The 20,502-nt window shown below is 32.3% G+C and overlaps 2 protein-coding genes across 2 annotated transcripts; one reads left to right on the forward strand and one right to left on the reverse strand.

The window, feature by feature from the left end:
- Positions 1–97: 97 nt before the first annotated feature.
- LOC134272132 (polyserase-2-like) lies at positions 98–10,698 on the forward strand. The gene is made up of 12 exons (XM_062754372.1): positions 98–217; positions 609–685; positions 948–1,099; positions 1,213–1,300; positions 1,672–1,852; positions 2,093–2,241; positions 2,426–2,575; positions 8,909–9,078; positions 9,355–9,445; positions 9,598–9,781; positions 10,305–10,450; positions 10,523–10,698. The coding sequence occupies exons 1-12, from the start codon at positions 178–180 to the stop codon at positions 10,673–10,675; spliced, it is 1,581 nt and encodes a 526-aa protein (XP_062610356.1). The 5' UTR covers positions 98–177; the 3' UTR covers positions 10,676–10,698.
- Positions 10,699–14,581: 3,883 nt separating this feature from the next.
- Positions 14,582–17,479, reverse strand: LOC134272130 (fibrinolytic enzyme, isozyme C-like). Its single transcript, XM_062754370.1, has 7 exons — positions 17,420–17,479; positions 17,041–17,108; positions 16,622–16,791; positions 15,885–15,975; positions 15,451–15,628; positions 14,861–15,006; positions 14,582–14,775 (listed from the first exon to the last, which is right to left on the reverse strand). Exons 1-7 carry the CDS (start codon positions 17,457–17,459, stop codon positions 14,623–14,625), a joined length of 846 nt encoding a protein of 281 aa, XP_062610354.1. The 5' UTR covers positions 17,460–17,479; the 3' UTR covers positions 14,582–14,622.
- Positions 17,480–20,502: the final 3,023 nt, after the last annotated feature.

The following is a 20,502-nucleotide window of genomic DNA, read 5'->3' on the forward strand; positions in this document are numbered from 1 at the left end:
ATAAATTTTTCTACACTAAAACGCAGCCTTGAAGAAATTGTCTTCAATTACTCTGATTTATAACTTTTATTTTAAGAAATCGTGTAAGTTCTCCTCACGATACAGAATGCTGGGGATATATATAATCCTGCAAACTGCAAGCCATCAGTATCCTCGTCATACCACACCACTGTGAAGATGAAGGTCGCGGTGTTCCTGTGCGTCTTTGGACTGTCGGGTAATTTTAGAAAATCTGTATACATGTATATATTGTAACAGCCAACAGCTATATGCTACTTAAACATTTAAAATACATAAAATATTGGATAAGGTCATCTATTTTTTTTAAAAAGAAATGGTGTCTTTTTCTGACCAAATTCATAAAAATGGACCGACTCAAAAATTTTTTTAAATCTCCAGAAAACGATAAATCTTGTCAACAAGTTTATTGAAATTTTTCGAAAATAAAACATCCGAATTTGCAAAAAAGAGAAATTATGGAAATCATATATATCCACATCATTGGGGGGGGGGGGTGTAGAGTGGCAAGGATAGCAAAAAGTTTTAAATAATACATTTAATCAATCAAGTATATGGTATTCATGAGTTTATTCATATTATTCTCATAGTTGCTGTACCAATGATCAGACAACCTGCTAGGGAGATCTTAGGGTCCATCAACCGAATCTCCCACCCAATGGACGAAGTAAGTTAAACCATAACAGAAACTGTAATTTCGGAAAATCATTTCCGAAAAATTTGCTGACTAAATTTTGATGGTCATTTCTAGCATCTTAAGGCTTATTTAGGTCCAGATTTCATGACTTTATTCCAGTAATTAATAGATTGCAAAAATTAAATAATTTGCTATTTTTATAATTAAATATAGCTCTCAACGGAGTATTCGGCAGGTATTAATGTATATACATATATAAATGAAGTCATAACTTAAACCCTTTACTTAACAGCAAGAATCGCGCATTGTCGGGGGTCAGACTGCTAGTACAGGGGAGTGGCCGTGGCAAATATCACTTCAGATTGGGACCTCTCACATCTGTGGCGGATCCTTGATTTCTGCCAACCGTGTCTTAACAGCTGCCCACTGTGTCGAAGCATACAGGTTTTTATACTTGGTTTACAAACTTGACATTCATTTTTTTCCAAACTTATTTCCGATTTCTTTTATGAGAAATCTTCACAATATGTACAGCTGCTCTTTATTGCGTAATGTAGCAACAGACCGACTACGTACGAAGTGGAGGCGGGAATCACCCGAGTTAGCGCAACCGGAGAGAGACGAACCGTGACACGAGTTAACTTGGTGAGAAGAATATTGATAGTCTTAGCAAAATCAAAAAAGAATGACATCTGCAGCAAAATGCATGTTCTCGCATGCAACAAATATACTGGCAACGTGTAATGGCAAACGTTGATCAGACAATGTACTTCAAGTACACATGTACACGTTCATTTAACAACATCTCACATCAACGACATCGGCACTTCTTTCGTATACATTGCAACCCCTACTTACTGTGGTAAGAAAAAGAAGGGGGTGACCATATATACGAAACAAGTGTCTTTGTCTCACATGCAATTGCATACACATTGTAGCTATTTTATTTTAAACATTGTGAAGAAAGGTCAATACTTTGTATCAGCTGAGTATAACAATCTGACTTCCCGTTTTAGCACCCACAATACAGTGGTTCAAGTGCAGGTTACCCGAATGACATTGCTGTTTTGGAACTGAGTTCTGCTTTTCCTCTTGGCTCCACCATCGCCTTGGCGACCCTGCCCTCAAACAATGAAGATTTCCTTAGCGAACCTCAGAACTGCTGGATGACCGGATGGGGACGAACTAATGTCGGAAGTAAGGGTTTATATATAGGACTCATTAAAATTATTTCTGAGAACATAAAACGAAGCTTTTTCCGAAGGAAGGAATATACATGTATATAAAACTTTTACTGGAGTCAAAACAAAATTGCTAATGCGTTTTAATCAATATAAAATAGCATTATGAATGATCTCTTCTCATTTTTCTGAAGCCTTTCTATTGGCAAGTCACATAAAAGAACAAACTTACAAGAAAATTCCTTTAAAATTCCAGCATCTGGATCAACATCTAATTCTCTGATGGAAGCCCAGATCAGAAACATCGGAAATACGGAATGTGCCAATAGGTGGAGTGGAATCAACGGAGCTAGCATTTTCAGCAGCCACATCTGTCTGTATGAAGAGGGGAAATCTGCTTGCAGTGTAAGTATACAAATTACAATATTATTATTTGTATAATTTTACCTTTCGTTAAAAAATAGCATTTTATATTGTACCTCCACTAGATCTGCAATGGTGAAGCCCTATATTCGAGAGAAGCGAAATAAACAAGCAAAAAATATAATTAAGCATTAACTCTGTGTAAGTTGGTTTTGGATATTAACAGGGTGACAGTGGTGGACCTTACGTGTGTGAGAAGAATGGACAATGGAGACTTGCCGGAGTGACGTCATGGGGTATCAGCACGTGTTCGGGTAGCTATCCCAGTGTGTACACCCGCGTGTCTAGTTACCTCAGCTGGATCTCCAACTATTTGTAGATTTGTGGTACTCACTTTAGAGACAAAATAAAGAGCTAGAAAATATATTCAGTGTTTGTTTAATTCAATGCATGTGTTTCTTTTAAAGTGTATACATAGTAATACCAGGGTGTTATAAATATGTGATACATATGTTGAGCTCACAAGGACCCCAAAACACATTTTTTTAATGCAGTGTACGACCACAAGGAGTAAATCATTTTGCAATGAAAGAACTCTTTCTTCTTAGAAAAGAAAAACACAGTGCATGTTTAATTAAATATGTTACAGTTTTAGATCTATAAATCTTTTTTTTACCTATAACGTTAACATTTTGAATATAAACCATATATATACATGTATCACTCTAAACATCAAATCGTGCATTTTATTTCATGTGGAATTGTCTAGGAAATCATGTTATTATAAAATTGTGACATCAACAGCAATTTCATCATTTGAATATATTTTTTTGAATTGGACATAACTTATCAACATTTTTTCTGCATTGTAAAGCTGCTTTTTTCCAATACGAATTGCCAGCATTCATTCAGAAGTTGATAACGGCAAATATTCCAAAAGAATGGAAGCTTAAAAATAAGAAAACGATTGCAAGAATTCAACTTTTCTTACAATGGCATTTATTACATTTAAGGAACACAATATGATGGATAGATCAAATCATAAACCATTACAAAACAAGAAAGAAACTTTCTGTATTCCAGTGGCTGACCCTCAGCTTTTTTGAAAAAGCTAACCTTGTTATACTGCGTTTACGCTACATTCAAAGATGACTTTACTACGTTATCACTACGGTTGTGCCGTTAGGCTTCTAGTACGATTGTATAATATATTTTGCAATCGCAGATTTTTCTAGTACGATTTTGGCGATGATGCATACAAGTACATATTCTGCGACAGTAGATTTTTCACGGCCTTTAACACGTAGTTTACGGGGCATTTCCAGTTGGTCAAATGGTCAAATAACAGCGATATAAAAACAAACTGCTGCCTGATAGGTCGTGATATGATTGGCGTTGGCCATTATACGTAGGTCTTCGTAGGAACGTAGAGAGATCGTAGTGAGAACGTAAAAAGTACGTAGTGGGAGCGTACTACGCTTTTATTGCGTTTTTACATCCCTACTATTATTAAATAAAATTGGCGGTAAACAGGAAATTGCTATAGACTGTTTCTTTTGAAAACATGTCCTGTGAAAAATGTGTTTCAAGACCTGTCTGAAAGAGTTTCATGATTTTCAACAGAAAAGGGTGGCTAACGGGGAGTGGGATAAAAATATATCTTATCACAATTTATGGCAAAAATTAGAACTCACTAGCGACCGATACGCTGGTAAAAAAAATGTGTAATTTCATCTACACTGACAAACCTTTGTTTGCCTTATATGGTAATTAGTGTTGATGCGCACAGAGGATCTTACCATGAGCAACTGACCAATCGTTGAATTGCAACGTTTATGCCAAAAATCATGATTTCATTTTACTTCGAACACGTGTCTCAGGTCAATCTATGTTCGTGTCAATGGAGCACAAAATGACAAAAATCTTATGAACAAAATACAAAGATTAGAAACTAAGAAAGATGTTACGGGCATTTTTACTATTTTGTTAACTAGAAAAAAAAAATGTTTACTAAAATTTAGTTTGTGTCATGTTCAGAACACCAGCGCTTCAAGGGTATGGAAAACGAGCAGCATCTCGTGCATTTAAATGGACAAAGTAATCAAGCGTAAAATTCCTGTAGTAATTGTAATAACCCATGATGCAATTCTCATTCAGCTGATTGGTCAGTTAAAGTCATGTTGGTGCCTCATTTGCTAAACTGACGCCGAAAGATATAGTCCCGGTTCCCATGCAAAAATATTTGTCAAAAAAAAATTTAATTCATGACAGATTCACTGCAGAAAATTGTATCATGGAGAATACTTATTTAAAAGTTTGAATGAATTCAAGAGAGATCGATTGAAGTACATTTCTAAAGATATTATAGGGTGGTGAAAACTGAAACGCAACATAACTTTTCTGTTTACCATGTCTCCACGTGCTAGTCACTTCCTACCACATTTCCGTGAATAATTTACCCTATCTCGCTGTAGTCCCGCTAACTCTCGCCAGAGCCACTGCCAGATCTACTCTGAACTCATCGGGTTTTACATTTTACAGAACATCGAAAAATAAAAGGTTCCGAACACGTTAGTAGGGGTGTTTACTACGATCACGAAGATTTTTCCACGATGCTTCCGCGCTGCTTGTACAATTCGGGGCTTCTACTACGCTCTTTTTACGACTTTATCCCGACTCTTCTTGGCCATGATCCCGCTACGCTTGTTTTGAGCATGTTCAAAATAAGCGTGGCGTGAGCGTAGAGCTCTCCGATCATGAAGACCCTACCGCGATCATACTTCGCTTATAATCCAAATATTATCAAGTCATGCGCCAAAATGATGTTGATTCTTTGAAAAAATTATGTACATTTATTTCTAAAATTAATAATATTGTCTGTTTTTGTACCTCATGTACCATTTACATGGTTTTGAGTGAATACCGAGTAAATTGAATTGATGCTTATGAAGATTCCACTACGTTTCTTATGCGATTTGTCACGATTGGCACGTTTTCGGCCACGTTTTGATCGTAGTAGAAGCGGCTTCTATGTGTGTGAACGGGGGGGGGGGGGGTTAATACTCATTTTTAGGATTCTGCAGGGAAAAGGTCATGTATACTGATTGAGATAAAAAGAAAGAAGACAAAACTGTTATTTCCATTTTTATGTCGATACGATATATCCTGGTGAGCTTGAAATAAAAGATAACACAGAGTCTGACATATCTCTTTCGTATTTTACTTGAAAAAAAATTTAATTGTAATTGTAACAACCAAGCTTTATGTTACACGTGCTGAGTTCTACTACTTTTCAATCGTCTGCTTCCCTTATTCATCACCTGTATACAGGGTTTATATCTCTCAGTTCATTCCATACGCGAGAGCATGCATGTATGCTCTACGTATGAACAATTTCTAAAACGAGATAAATTTTTGACAAACAAGTTGATGAAACAAGAATATCAGCAGTCTCGTTTTTCAAAAAAATCATCATTTCGTAAGTTCTATGGTCGATACAATTATCTTGTCAGCATAGTCATACAATTTATCAAATATGCAAACTGACGTTTTTTTTATATTAAGGACCCTCTCTACACAAGTGCAAACATTTTTTTGGACATTGAAAAAAATGTATTGTATAAATGAGTTACTATTGAGCTGATTTATTTAATTTTCAATGTATGGTGCGTGGCATTTACCCCCGGGAAAAATGTTCAAGGACAACACAGTATCAGTGAATAGAAAACACTGTTTATTACTTCAGTAGAGAAAATACATGTAAGTTACATGTTCAATTGATTTATTTTGGTCTTTTAAAATATTGAGAATACTTGAATTGATCACATATTGGGTAGTATTGTGTAAATTTCTATTTTTTAGAATTTAGATCTAAGGGCAGATCATTCTACCTACAGAATAATACCTTAGAATCAGAACTCTTTAGTGTGCAGTGTAGAGAGGGTTCTTAATTATTAGGCCATTATATGCACACTGAATTGTCGACGGATTTTGCGTTATTTCCCGATTATGACAAGGAACACATGGCGGATGTGCAGGAGAATGCTCATTCCTCCATGGCACCTAATCCAACCTCTTTTGTTTCGGAGGTCTGTGATTGCTTTCTTTCAATTTTTCTTCTTTTTTTTTTTTTGATCGACGTTTGAGCTTGAGTACTGTTTGTTATATCCATATATTTCATCCAAATCATCTTTTTAAAAGTGATTACTGTTTTCATGTATATTAATTTGTAGTTCGGTAATCACGATCTGCAAATCGGTAAGTGTATATCGTTACATACATGTATACATGTAACATGTAAAAAAAAAAATTGAGAGGATCGCAAATAAACTTGCAGAATTGTCTTTTATTTTATCACTCATAACATTGTGGGTTTGTAATGTTAAATGATCTGCTGAATGTTTAACTAAAAACATGAAATAGTTTACTATGAATACCATTTTTGTTAAACATTTTGGTTTTGGAACGTATAAATTTATTAATAAATTATTCTCATTTGGGAAGTTTTTTGTTTTGAAAAAAAAATTAAAGGAATTTCTATTTTCAAAAGATTTTTTGTATAATTTCTAAAAGGAGTAAAATTTTGACAAACAAACTGATGAAACCAATATACTAACAGTCTCGTTTAAAGTCATCATTGCGTAAGTTCTTTTGTCGATACAATGACATTGTCAGCAAATACAATTTATCATTTTGTAAGGCAATTATTGACACACTTAATTTACACACTGAATTGTTGATTTTCCCGCCATTTCCCGTTCATAATAAGGAGCACAGGCGGGTGTGACCGGTCAGCAGGGGATGCTATCTCCTCTATGGCACCTGGCCTGGGGGCCATAAAACTTAGTCGAGCTCACTTTTGATCTCGGTCTCACTTTTTCCAAAGGAATAAATAGTGGAAAAGTGGAGGATCAAAAGTGAGCTAGTCTAAGTTTTATCTGCTCCTTTCCGATGTTTCGGAGGTCCGTGTTAGATATGCTCCTTTTTTTTGTATTGTTTAATGGAGCTCTTTGCTTGATACTTTATCCGTTATCTCCATATATTTCATTTGATTAAAATACATTGGTTGGTGGGGATTTTGTGGATGAAGAATATTAAGTAGTATTATGTGTGAAAAATAATATTATGTGTGAAAAATTATATTTCGTGGTAGATATATATTCATGGGTCTCTTCATACCTCGAAAACAACGAAAATTAACCCCCATGAAAATTAGTGATTCCCAGTAGTCTATATTATCCTCGAAGTTGTATTGAAACAAGACCAAATCGAAAGTAGTTAGATTATTTAAGAGATAAAGTTACAATGTTTTCTTCTCACGTCAATTTTAATCATATAAAAATATCCTCGTATATCAATATCATATATAAGTAATTTGTTATTTATAACATCTTTAATTTAAATAATTGATTTTATAAATTTTAATATTCTTAGGAATAAAAATATAAACACAAGTCGATCGGTCGTGTCCATTTTGATTATGTATAAGTAGTTAAGTACTAAAATATTTAACTGGGTAATCAAATAAATCGGTTTTCAAAATTCTAAAAGATAAAAAAATAGATTTATGACTTAATTACATAAAATATATATTATTTGTTTACAGGTTGTATGTTTACTATTTTGGACTTACAGATTTCGAATAATACCTTTAATTTTTATCCCTAGAAAGGATTTTACTGAATATAAAATTTTCTATCTCTATTTTATGTAATTGTGTAAATAAACAAACATGCAAATATTTTTCTGTATCACAATGTGTCTTTTTACATCATATAAGAGAAAGCGAGATGGCTATTTGTCATGACCATTGAGGACTGTTAAATACTATATATGGACTCCTTAAGATGACCATAACGTTGTGAAACACATCATATGGACAGGGTTAAAACAGTATATAAATGCCTGACCAGTCTCAACAGGAACACGAGGAATCTACAGGATGAAGGTACTTGTTCTCCTTGCCGTCTTTGGCTTTGTCTGTAAGTATTCAGAAACACCATATTTTTCTTTATTTTGATTTTAACGTATTTCCTATTTAAAGATTAATTATAAATGATTGATTAGCTTGCAGATTTTGCTGAGGGATAATTTTACAATCAAATTGATTTACAAGTAAAAAAAAAAGTTATTAAAAAAACGACATACATATAATTTAATAAATAAAGATGAATATTTTTCCCGAATATTTTAAGTATCTTTAGATAAGTAAACATTGTTGAAATATTTTTCATTTCTATTTAAGGCGCAACTACAAAGCCAAAAATTTTCCAACCTGCAAAGGAAATACTCCGTGGTTTGGCTTTAAAACCAGCGGTCAGTGTATCATTGAGCCGGTTAAAATGTTAACAAAGATTCAAACTTTTCTTTTAATTTCAAAATTGTTCAGACTGTATCTTTTCAAACTTACAGAAATTCTTATCAATCTGAATTTCTTTTTATTCAACCCCAAATGGTCTAAGAAAGATTTCTTTTTAGCAATTGTCCTTTTTTATAATTAAAATTTTAGTTTTGAATAACAAATTTGAATTCTTAACTTATCAACTTTTAAAAATTATTTTCTCTTCAATGAATGTAAAAACATCTATTTATACACTCTCGCACATGGGGTGTCTTCATTCATGTTGGATGAGTAGTGGTACACAAAAAATATAATTTATAGCCAATTTCATTAATAAAGTTTTTAAAGTATTGTAAATAAATATTCCAGTTTCCTGATGGCCTCCATCGTATCGTAAACGGACAGGAGGCCTCCCCCGGGGAGTGGCCCTGGCAGGTGTCCCTCCAGTACCGTCAGTTCTCGTTCCTGCAGTTTTCTCACATCTGTGGAGGATCCCTCATCAGACCAAACTGGGTCCTCACCGCCGCCCACTGTGTTGAGTATGATGACCCTTCTCCCCTTTGTTTCAAAATTCTGAATTCTTCATGTATGAATTGTTAGTCAATGTTTTGAAAAATTGCTAGGAAAACATCAATCTACTGGAAGAGAAGAATTATGTTTTGTTTAATAGCAGAAATTATGAAATTTATTAGATTTAGATACCTCATTCCATGCAGTCTTATATTTGCATTTATTTAGATTCTTCCAATTTTCCTATAACCTTTATTGAATTATGCAGGGGAAATAGGTATTCTGTACGATTGTTTTAATTACAGCGGAATGACAAGTAGTAATTTGCGAATTGAAGCTGGAATCGACAAAGTTTCTGAGAATGGTGCTACCAGATCCATCAGTAGAATCATAATGGTAAAAAAAAAAACTCGCACATGCACAGACTTTTAAATTCTTCGATGGAAACATTCATGCACTCATAGAGAGCATTTTTAATACACACATTAACTTTTCGTTTTGGACAACATTAATTTCAAATACGCTTATGTGGCTTGTGAAATTCTTCATTACAGCATCCTCAGTACTCCTCTTCTGCTGCTGGGTACCCTAACGACATAGCTCTGTTGGAATTGTCCTCATCCTTCACTGTTGGCGGGGATATCCAGCTTGCCACTCTACCTACAAATGCTAATGAGGATTTCCTCTCAATTACCGACTGCTACATCACAGGTTGGGGAAGAACTTCAGGAGGTATGTTTCTAGAGTGTGATAAATAAAGCTGAATAAAAGTTATGTGAACAGTCTATTGAAATTTACAACGGGGAGGTTTACACTTGGGTGTGAAGTTTACAAAAATGTACAATTGATTATGTAGCTCACTGTTACTACTTAAAATTACAGTGCCAGAACCCTCACTGGCCAATGACATTGAAGTTTAAATGTAAATATATATCGTTCACCTGTTTACATTTCTTTGAAACAACCTTTCAATGTGCAAAGCTGGGCAATGTAAACCTACAGCAGGCGATTTGGCAACAATGCTGTGATCTTCAACATAACTATTTAAAAGTTTTATAAAACAAAGGTGAACTGTGAAGTTCTTTATCATAAAATTTCATATCAATGAATGAAAATATGAGTAGGTACACTGTATGAATATTTTAGGCCTAATATAACCAGTTCTATTTCAATTGAAAACTGAGAAAATAGTTGTAATATGTTCAAATTAAGTAAAGAGTTATTCTTACTTAACTAGTTTCTTATATCTATTAAGGTGGATCTACTTCTGATGTCCTCATGGAGGCACAGATGAGAAATATTGCAAACACCGAATGTGCGACTCGCTGGTCAAGCGTCAATGGTGCCGCCATTTTTGACACCCATATCTGCCCATTCGAACAAAACAAATCTGCCTGCAATGTAAGTTCAGAAGAAGTTAGAGCATGATAATGCTAACATTGATGTCGTCATGATTATTTCTATGCATTTTAGGGAGATAGTGGTGGCCCTTATGTCTGCAAAAAGAATGGTGATTATATGTTGGCTGGAGTGACGTCATGGGGCATTAGCACGTGTGATGGAACGTACCCGAGTGTTTATACCAGGGTGTCCAAGTATTTGGACTGGATGGCAAACTACATCTAAATCCTGGATTCCTCACATTGATGAATAAAATTTGAATTTAACAGCGTCTTAGTGTCTTGATTGCTAAAACATCAAAGTTAGTTATAACACTCTAATAATCCTATGATAGTTTTATTTGTACAAGTGTCAATTGATTATCAACAAATGCGTTGTCGATAATCATAAAAAGTGTCTGTACAGTGTAAAGAAATATTAAATATACAGTCTCCTGTGAATATTGTAAGTGTGAGTAAGTTTGTAATTTACAATTTCAATAATTTTTGAAATAATAATAATAATTTCTATGAAATAGAGAGAGAGAGAGGAGAAAATGTTCCTATCTCTAAAGTATATACAAGTATTGGATTAGGTTTCTATAATAAAGTATTAGATGATGTTTCTATTAGCGTAAACTATATTCAAGAATCTTTTTATACGGTATTTTTATAACATTAAATAATGATCAAGGGTTGATAATTTTGAAATTAAGGAAGAGACTGATCTTTTCATCCAAGACGAACCATTTAGCACACAAAACTAGTATTTGTTTTTATTTATGAAGTATGAACAAACGGATTTGAGCCTGCTCTTACAAGATAAAAATATCTTTAAAGGAGTATTTTTGTGTTATTTGACATACTACGTTTATACATTTATACATCATAATCATTGAAGAAATTCCCTTTAATTAAATTATTTGTTAGTAATTCATAAAATTATTAATTGGCTACAATACTTTTATATATCAAATTAAAGCCGAGATATGAACACGATTGATAACTTAACATTCTTCAAGTACTACGTGTATGACTTAAAGAACTACATAGCATTAGAACACATTCTTCGTATGGTCTCAAACTGCCATGTACTTTATTAAATTTATTCTTGAATTTAAAATAATTTATTTGATTCTATAGATATGTACTTTTCACTGCGTGCTCAAGAAAAAAAAACACCAAACACACACACACCCTCCCTCACACACCCTACCTCAACAACCAATACCATATTTACTCCGAAAGCGATATCCTATGGATATTTAAAAATTGTTCGTTTTCAAGATGCATCAACATGACTTGCCTTCTTTGAATAAATTGTCAACGTCAAAACTTCCAACGGAAACGCAAGCGAAATTTATCTTTTTATACTCAGTGTATCATTTGTCAATAAAATCTTTTATGAAGATTTGGAATGCAGTACAGGTATGACAAATCAAACTCACGTCCATGACTTAAATTTTAAAAGTTTTTAAAAATAAATTTGATATTTAAGAATTTCATATTTTGACCTTAGGTTGGATGGTCAGATGTGGAAACAGAATTTATTCCAAAATACAGTTGAAATAATGAACCTAACAAACAAAGGAAATGTGAGAATTTGCGAATATCGTATTATATTAAGCTCAAAAATCCATTGGAACCAAAAAAAAATAACAAGAGCAAAGTAATTGTGGACCTTTGAAATATTATACGTGGGATCAGGTCGTTTGAACAGTAAGTGTATATTTGTCACACTGCCGTGTAACGCATGTGTCGTTTACTGATTTTTATTTGAAAATAAAATAAGTACATGACTATATTTATTTTAATTTTCAAATAAAAATCAGTAAACGACACATGTCATGATCGATTAAAGAAAAAATCCTTTGGCAATCCACTGTGTATATAATTAATGGCCTTACAAATTGTTTAAAATATCAGTCTATATACATTATACGAAACGAAAGATTGTAAAAAAAAAAGTATTGCTAATAAGGTCATCGTATCTCTCAAAGAATTTATTTGCGACATGTTCGCTTGAAACGTCAGTTGGTGTTCTTATTTTGTCAATTTTATTTTCCAATAGCATGCATTCTTTATAAAATTGCAAGTTCATAGGATATACTCTAGCATCGCGAATCAGTTTGGAGATATATTAACTTCATATGCAAGTAATAAGGGCTTGCTGCTACTTTCAATTATGAAACAGGCGATAAAGAATTTGTTGTGTATTTGTTGTGTCTATCATTTCAAGTTCGGATACTTTTGATAAGAAGTGTTAAAGGTACATGTTATCTATATTAACAGCTAAATTTCCCTTTTTTTCAAGTTCAACATGGGTCTGTGTAACACTTAACAATTCAAATTTCTAAAATGATATAGAGTTTTAGAATGTTAATATGATAGTTCAAATATCTAACTTTCAAAAACTCAAACTGATTTGGTATATTGAAATTTAATATTTTAGTTCAAAAATCTAAATTTTCAAATTTCCAAACAGGTTTTAAAATTTTGATATTTTAGATTTTTACCTTAAATGTTCAAAATTCAAATTTTCAAAAACGATTTTTGTATTTTAAACTTTTGAGTCCTTAGTCTACCGTTTGTTCAGAAAGTTTACACTTAACAATCTGTTGTTCAGTAATATTTTTCGTGTTTTGATTATTTAGAATTCGCTTCAAACCAGAATCCAACTTTGAAACTTTTTAGATTTTTAGAAATTTGGAATCTTGATTCAAATGTTCTAATTTCAAATAACCTAAACTCTTTGAGTTTAAGAATTTTACTTTAAATAACCAAAATATTAAATTTCCAAACCCAATTTGAATTTTGAATTTTAGTTTAATATTCTAATTATCAAAAAGCTCTTTTGCTTAACCAAAAGTGTTTTTGAAAATTGTTTTTAAATTGAAACCAGGTTTGGAATTTGATATTTGGGATATTTGAAGTAAATATCTAAAAGCTCCAAATGTTTTGGTTATTTGAAATTTGAATGTTTGAATCAAAATACCAAATTTAAAAAAAAACGTTTTGAAAGTTGAAATTGAAAAGTTTGAAGTAAATTTTAAATAAATAAAGGGCGTAAAATGTTACTGAACTTTAGATTGTTAAGCGTAAACTATCTGAACAAACGGTAGAATAGAAACTCAAAATCATTTTAGAAATTTTAATTGTTAAGTGTACACAGACCAACATGGTCTGTAGATTAAAAAAAATATGGCTGCATTATTTTGTACTGTTTTCTATTTATCATTTTAATCTTTCCCATTTTTAGTGTTTTCTATTCTATAGGTCAGCTGTTTTAAGAGTTCATATGTAAAATATTTGTTTTCATTGTTCAACTCTAGATCGAGTGTTGATGGTAGTTCATGTCCGGTGATTTCGATCAGCTTTGAGTATTTTCCCGTTTGTACCGTTTCTACAGTTTGTACATTTTTTTTTTTAGCAGGGAAGCCAGAAGGGACAGCATTAATGTTTAATTCTCAATCCTTCGTAGGTATCCCACAAAACAGTATGTTTTTCATACAGTATACTTATCTATTTATTAAAAAGATTGATATTCACTTGCAAAATTTAAATATGAACACTTTTATAATTTATTTTTTGCTCTTTTAATTAAAAGACTTGTCTCTGATATTTTTTTTTACTTATTATTTGCTTATTTTTATCAAAGGATAATTTTCATTTGGTACACTAGGCCCACTGATACATTAGTGTTTCATTTTTATCTGGAGGAAGTAATCACTTTCACCCAACTTATCTGATAATTTTTTGTTGTTCTACTGAAGAGTTGAACGTGATGGTCTGTGTATTACTAGTATATTTTCATATCTAGCACATTAAAATTGCTTAATCAAATAACACTTACTTGTTGAAAAACAAGACCAAATAGCAAACAAACAAAATGAAATTCATTTACAGTATTAGACTTGAGCATGATGTCAATTCATAAAGGGGGCATTTTGTATTTATAAATATGAAAGTTAAATGACAGGAAATATTTAGTGCTACCATTTCTTGTTAAATATATAAAGTTTTTCTCCCTAGTATTTTTCCGTTTGCAAAGGCAACAGATTTTTCAGTAATTAATTGATATATTTGAAAATCATCATAGCAAAAAGTAAGTTTTGTTAAGTTTGACTGTTCAATTTGATAAAATAAGGCAAAATTATTTTCAACATTTATTCATCAATGTTAGAGACCCAGGATTTAGATGTAGTTTGCCATCCAGTCCAAATACTTGGACACCCTGGTATAAACACTCGGGTACGATCCATCGCACGTGCTGATGCCCCATGACGTCACTCCAGCCAACATATAATTACCATTCTTTCTGCAGACATAGGGACCACCACTGTCTCCCTAAAATGCATAAAAAATGATAATGACGACACCAGTACATATTTGATAATAATCATGTTAACGTTGTGCGTTTTTCTGTACTAACATTGCAAGCAGATTTGCTGGGTTCGAATGGACAGATGTGGGAATCATAAATGGCGGCACCATTGATGCTTGACCAGCGGTTGGCACATTCGGTGTTTTCAATATTGGTCATCTGTGCCTCCATGAGGACATCAGAAACAGATCCACCTAAAACAAGATACCAGTTTAATATAAATGATTCTTTACGAAATCTGAAAATCTCTTTTCTTAGTTTTGTAACGAATTGATCGTTATATAGGTTCATTAATTTTACAAATACTTTTCATGTACATGTATTTATATTTATCGATATTGAATTTTAAAGTAAATTATTATAGCTATCCAAATTTGTTTAATGTTTTTGACACTTCTAACAATATTTCATTGTTCTATTGCGTTTTATTTTTGCATATTCTAACACAAACCATGTTGTTCTTCGACACTAAATTTAATAGTTCAGCATCACAGCAATTCAAATACATGTACGAAGTATCGAAGCTTCAAATCATGGTATTGTTAACCAATTAGTTTCAGTAAGCTATAATAATTAAAGGTATATTTAAAAGGATAAAAAAAAATTCATTACGCTTAATTATTCTCATTCCAACATACCTCCTGAAGTTCTTCCCCAACCTGTGATAAAGCAGTCGGTATTGTAGGTAAAATCTTCATTTATATTTGTAGGTAGAGTGGCAAGCTGGGTATTCCCGCCAACCATGAAGGATGAAGAGAGTTCCAACAGGGCTATGTCGTTAGGGTAACCTGCACCAGATGAGGAATACTGAGGGTGCTGTAATGAAGTATTTCAAAAACCATATAAGTATATTTGAAAATTATATTAGGGTATCCACAGCACATCTGCTCAGCGTGCTATCAACAAGATTATTGAAAAATATTTTTTTATTGGTTGATTATGAGACAATTTTTTTTAAAATGGTATTTTAAGTATTGCATGTGCACATATTAGCTCTATAATATAATCTTAAATACCTTTTGCAATTAATACGCAAAAAAGACTTGTATTCTTTTTCTAATTAAAACTTTACCATGATGATTCTGTTGATGGAACGTGTAGCACCATTCTCAGACACTCTGTGGATTCCAGCTTCAATGCGCAAATTAGAACTTGACATTCCACTGTAATTTATATCAAATGATTTGAAAACAAAAATACACATATTAATTAACATTCTCTACTGTAAAATAGTGTATTCTTAGAGGGAAAAGATACATTGTTGTAATTAGCAAAAAAGAAACCCAGCAGTTAGATATAGATAATTTATTAGAAACTCCTTCTAACACGATCATTGTAAATTGTGAATTTTGCTTAATTCGTGTTATATGAGCTATGTTTCAAGTTTTCACTCAATGATGCATTTTCAACAAAATATTCACACACATGTAAAAGATTTACACTAGAAATGTTTTTACAAGGTATATTACAAATGCTTGTGTAATGCACGAATATAGATTTACTAAATGCATTTTTGCACAACCTTTGGAAAAAGTCAGTTTGATAGTGAAAGGGGCCATTGTCTGTTGTTGAGGTTGCAAAAGAAAATACCTATCTAATTTATTCTCCAGTATTACATACATTTACATACCAAAGTAGATACAATGACTTTCATCAATTTTGATACGGTTTGAAGAGAAATTATTATTTAGAAAAGATTTCGTGAATTTATTTAAAAATGTTGATGCAACGTTATGTTACAGAGTTTTTTTTTCATGAATATCAAAACAGCATATAAGTACAATTTACACGAATATATTTCAAACATACTCAACACAGTGGGCGGCGGTGAGGACCCAGTTTGGTCTGATGAGGGATCCTCCACAGATGTGAGAAAACTGCAGGAACGAGAACTGACGGTACTGGAGGGACACCTGCCAGGGCCACTCTCCGGGGGAGGCTTCCTGTCCGTTTACGATACGATGGAGGTCATCCGGAAACTATAAATATCATTATATCAAGAATTTCTTGTGTTTTTATCCAAAGCACCAAAAGGTATAACATTTTTTTTCCAGAAATTATTTTGAGTAGCTTTTCAATCTTATACATGTAATATACATTTTCTTTTAAATTAGAAATTTTTTTTATGGTGAACAACGATAAAAAAGAATGCCAAAGAGGAGGGAAAAAATAGATATAGACTACTTTTTAGTTACTAACAAAGTAGAGAAAACAAAAAGCTATCAAACCTCAGGTTGCAATGCCAAGCCCTTAAGGATTTCCTTGGCAGGCTGATAGATTGTCGGCACACCAGATACTAAAGAGAGGCAAATTTTTAAAAAAATCAAGACAATATTTCGAACATTTTTTTGGATGCTTTTTGAATGAGAAAATGTGTGATTTTTTTTCCAATTTTTCTACATTCTATCACCAAAAGCAAGGCAACGCTTTATTTTCATTTCAGTGTTATTAATTGTAATCCCGTAAATTGATGATAGGTTTAGAAAAATAATTATGTTACCTATCGTTTCTTAAGGGGTAATATCACGTTGCAAATAAAATCAATTCAACTAAATGAAATAAATTAAATTAAAAACTTTTATTAACAATTATTTGAAGTCAACTTACCCGTGAAGACCAGACACGAAAAAAGCACCACAAAATGCATTTTTAATTAGGTATGACCCAAGTGTGATATGATGAGGGAACATTGTCTTTATATACTTTTTTTTCAGGAAACCATGTGGATATTTTCACACAAATTTGTGTCACAGATTACCTTTTTTTGTTATGACCAATAAGTTATATTTGAGAAATAAATCAATTGAACCATTTTCGTATTATGTCATAGTTTCATATTTTACGACGAAAATTAGTTTATAAAACTGAGGGTTATCGTGTCACTTGACGAACATTCTAGTAGAATTTCCACTTCTGTAATAAATATTCATAAATATCTCATTTAGAAGAGAGAGAGAGAGAGAGAGAGAGAGAGAGAGAGAGAGAGAGAGAGAGAGAGAGAGAGAGGACTACTTTAATCTTTTATATTTTCGTTAAATATCTTTAATGAAAGACAGAATAGTGTGTATTTATTGAGATTTGCTGTTTTTCACAGGTTTTGCTGTTAAAATCTTTAATTAGAAATTACAAGCCAATTTTATGTAAGGTTTAAATTAAAATTACTCATAGCTGAATAAATCTTATTTTCTTAACTCTGTATTTAGCTAAAGATTATTTTTTCCCATTCTTTGAGAAAAACTTGATCTCAACATTTTGCAGTTTTTTCTTTTATTTTTATTTATTTGTTCAATGTTCTGTTTATTCCGTTTTAAAAAGTAAACTTTGCATGATTAAAGTCTGCATAAAACTACTTTTTAAGGATTCTAAAATAAAAATTTAAAATAAATAAATAAATAAAAAGAAAAGAAAACCAAAAAATTGAAGCAACATAATTTTTAGTTCTTTTTATTAACCTATTAGAACAGACATCAAGGCAATTATTGCATTCTTTATCTCTCTTTTAATAGCTATCAGTAAGTTGGTAAATGAAAAACAAAGTTTAAACATTATAACGAAGAAAATGCAATAACGATGTATGACAGGGGGGGGGGGGGGGAGCAAAAGCCCTTATATGTTTCATTATATTATTATATTCTTATAAATTATTGTACATGTATTTTCTTAAATGTATCTTAAGTTTGAAAAAAATGCCCACTTTTTTGCAGAATGTACATTAAGACAAACATTAAGTGTGTGTGGAAAAAATATCAGCCAATATTGAAATAAAACGTTATCAATTGACTTTAGTGTCAATGGACTCTAGAGTGGTTTGACACGACAGGTCAAGATGTTCGACCTCTTAATCGACCAGTGTTGTAAATCAGATAAAACGTTACATCATGTTAGCACCTGAGAAGCTTTTATTACGGTGCATTAATAAAATATGATCTGTACGCCAAACAGACGAAGAAAATTATTTTCAGAGATATGATCATGTATTGAAATTTGACATGAAATCGACAGAAAATGTTGTCTTTAATTTCAAAGGTACTGGGATAAATCGAATCGATGTATGAATTGAAGTTACTATTGCCGATTGCTAATACGTCAACATGTGTAAATATCGAGTTGTATGCACAGAAACTGTTTTCTTCTACACATGTACGTATAGAGTTTATTTTAACCTTCTACATTGGTGTGTAAAAGAAGAACATAATCAGTGCCCATTGATTTTCCAACAGCTTGAAGGAAAACCTGATATCCGAAGACAACATAAATGTCGTCAATAAGGAACTCACACATCTTTTTTTTTTTTATCAACTTCAGAGTGATGTAAATCACATTTATTCACGAAAACTTTTATTTTTGCCTGACAACGCAAGTCTCGATTATATACAGAATCCCCCAGTTCGCGAAAATTTTGTATCGCTAAAACATACTATTTTTCCATCTCGCGACAATAAGGTGTCGCGATTTATAATGATCTTCAGTAGTTTTGTACGTACAGTACGAGGGCTGTTCGGAAATTATTGAGACAATTACATTTACTCCAAAAAGGACGGAGAAAATTTCATGAAAATTCATCAACATCTTATAAAGAACGACTGAAACACTTATGCAAAATTTCTAATTCATATGATAATTAGATAAGTTTCGGTGAAGTAATAAATATGCATATGTCTATCGACCCGGAGCAGCATCGCTACGTCATGTAACGTTACGTTAGCCGTAGATTGTTTCGCATGTGAAACGATCGGGAAGCGTTTAATAGTGTACTCTTCCTACTTTGTTATTACATATAACATTACAAAAATCAAACAGTCTCTTTTCTTAAACTATTCTTTAAAAATGTTTGCTGTTGCTACTCCGGTGAAAAATTTTCATTTGTGAGAAAGGATGACATATTAGAATCATGCAGTGCCGGGTTTAAAACCGTAACGATAGCAATACTGTACGTAATAACCCATGGTCATCCAGAGCTTTTAATTTTACTCTGGTTAAATTAATTGTAAAAAAAAATGTATACCGATGAAATAACAAACCCTAACACATTATTTTTTCTCGTTGTTATTGTTTTAGCAGGTCGTTCAGTCTTGAAAAGAGTTCTACATTGCGCTACACAAAATTTTAGGTATGCTGGCTGCTCCGCCCTTGACGTCAAAATCCATTTTGTCGTTGTTAGCAGATTTCTTTACCGCGCTTAATTTTTTTTTATCTCCGTATTTCTGATCAAATATCTATCAAAGTTGCACAACATGAATTTGAAATAAAGCTGAAAAACTATACACTTAAACTGAATTATTTTCGCTCTCATTATGGATCCACGAAGAGTTAGAATTTTGGTGTTACATATTTTCGATATCTGATTAAGCGACTGCTCCGGGTACCCCTACTACTGACATATTTATATACCATTGTAGAGAAAATATTTAATATCTGTAAAATATTTCTTGCTCTTATTAACTTTTAGTGTATGTCAAACGTATATGCAAATTTTCACCAAAAGACGCGTACGTTCATTAGAAAGCAAAATATACACAATGTCTCAATAATTTTCGAACAGCCCTCGTATAGAATCAGGGTTATTTTTATTTAAAATTAATTTTGTTGTTGACCAAACACGAAATAAAAAAACCCTCTAACTTCCAAATATATTTTGAAGAAGCAGTCATTTATGATATTAAAAAAACTAATTTTTAATTCATGATGAT

Source organism: Saccostrea cucullata, unplaced genomic scaffold (genome assembly GCF_032062105.1).
Source record: "Saccostrea cucullata isolate Sc308-1 unplaced genomic scaffold, CSIRO_AGI_Scuc_v1 ctg188, whole genome shotgun sequence".
Taxonomy (NCBI): Eukaryota; Metazoa; Mollusca; class Bivalvia; order Ostreida; family Ostreidae; genus Saccostrea; species Saccostrea cuccullata.

Coding starts and splice junctions, on each gene's coding strand:
- LOC134272132 (XM_062754372.1), top strand. CDS start 178: ATGAAGGTCGCGGTGTTCCTGTGCGTCTTTGGACTGTCGG. Junction 1,100..1,212: donor CACTGTGTCGAAGCATACAG/GTTTTTATACTT, acceptor TGCGTAATGTAG/CAACAGACCGACTACGTACG. Junction 9,446..9,597: donor CCATCAGTAGAATCATAATG/GTAAAAAAAAAA, acceptor TGAAATTCTTCA/TTACAGCATCCTCAGTACTC.
- LOC134272130 (XM_062754370.1), bottom strand. CDS start 17,459: ATGCATTTTGTGGTGCTTTTTTCGTGTCTGGTCTTCACGG. Junction 16,792..17,040: donor GCTTGGCATTGCAACCTGAG/GTTTGATAGCTT, acceptor TGATATTTATAG/TTTCCGGATGACCTCCATCG. Junction 14,776..14,860: donor CCAGCAAATCTGCTTGCAAT/GTTAGTACAGAA, acceptor TATGCATTTTAG/GGAGACAGTGGTGGTCCCTA.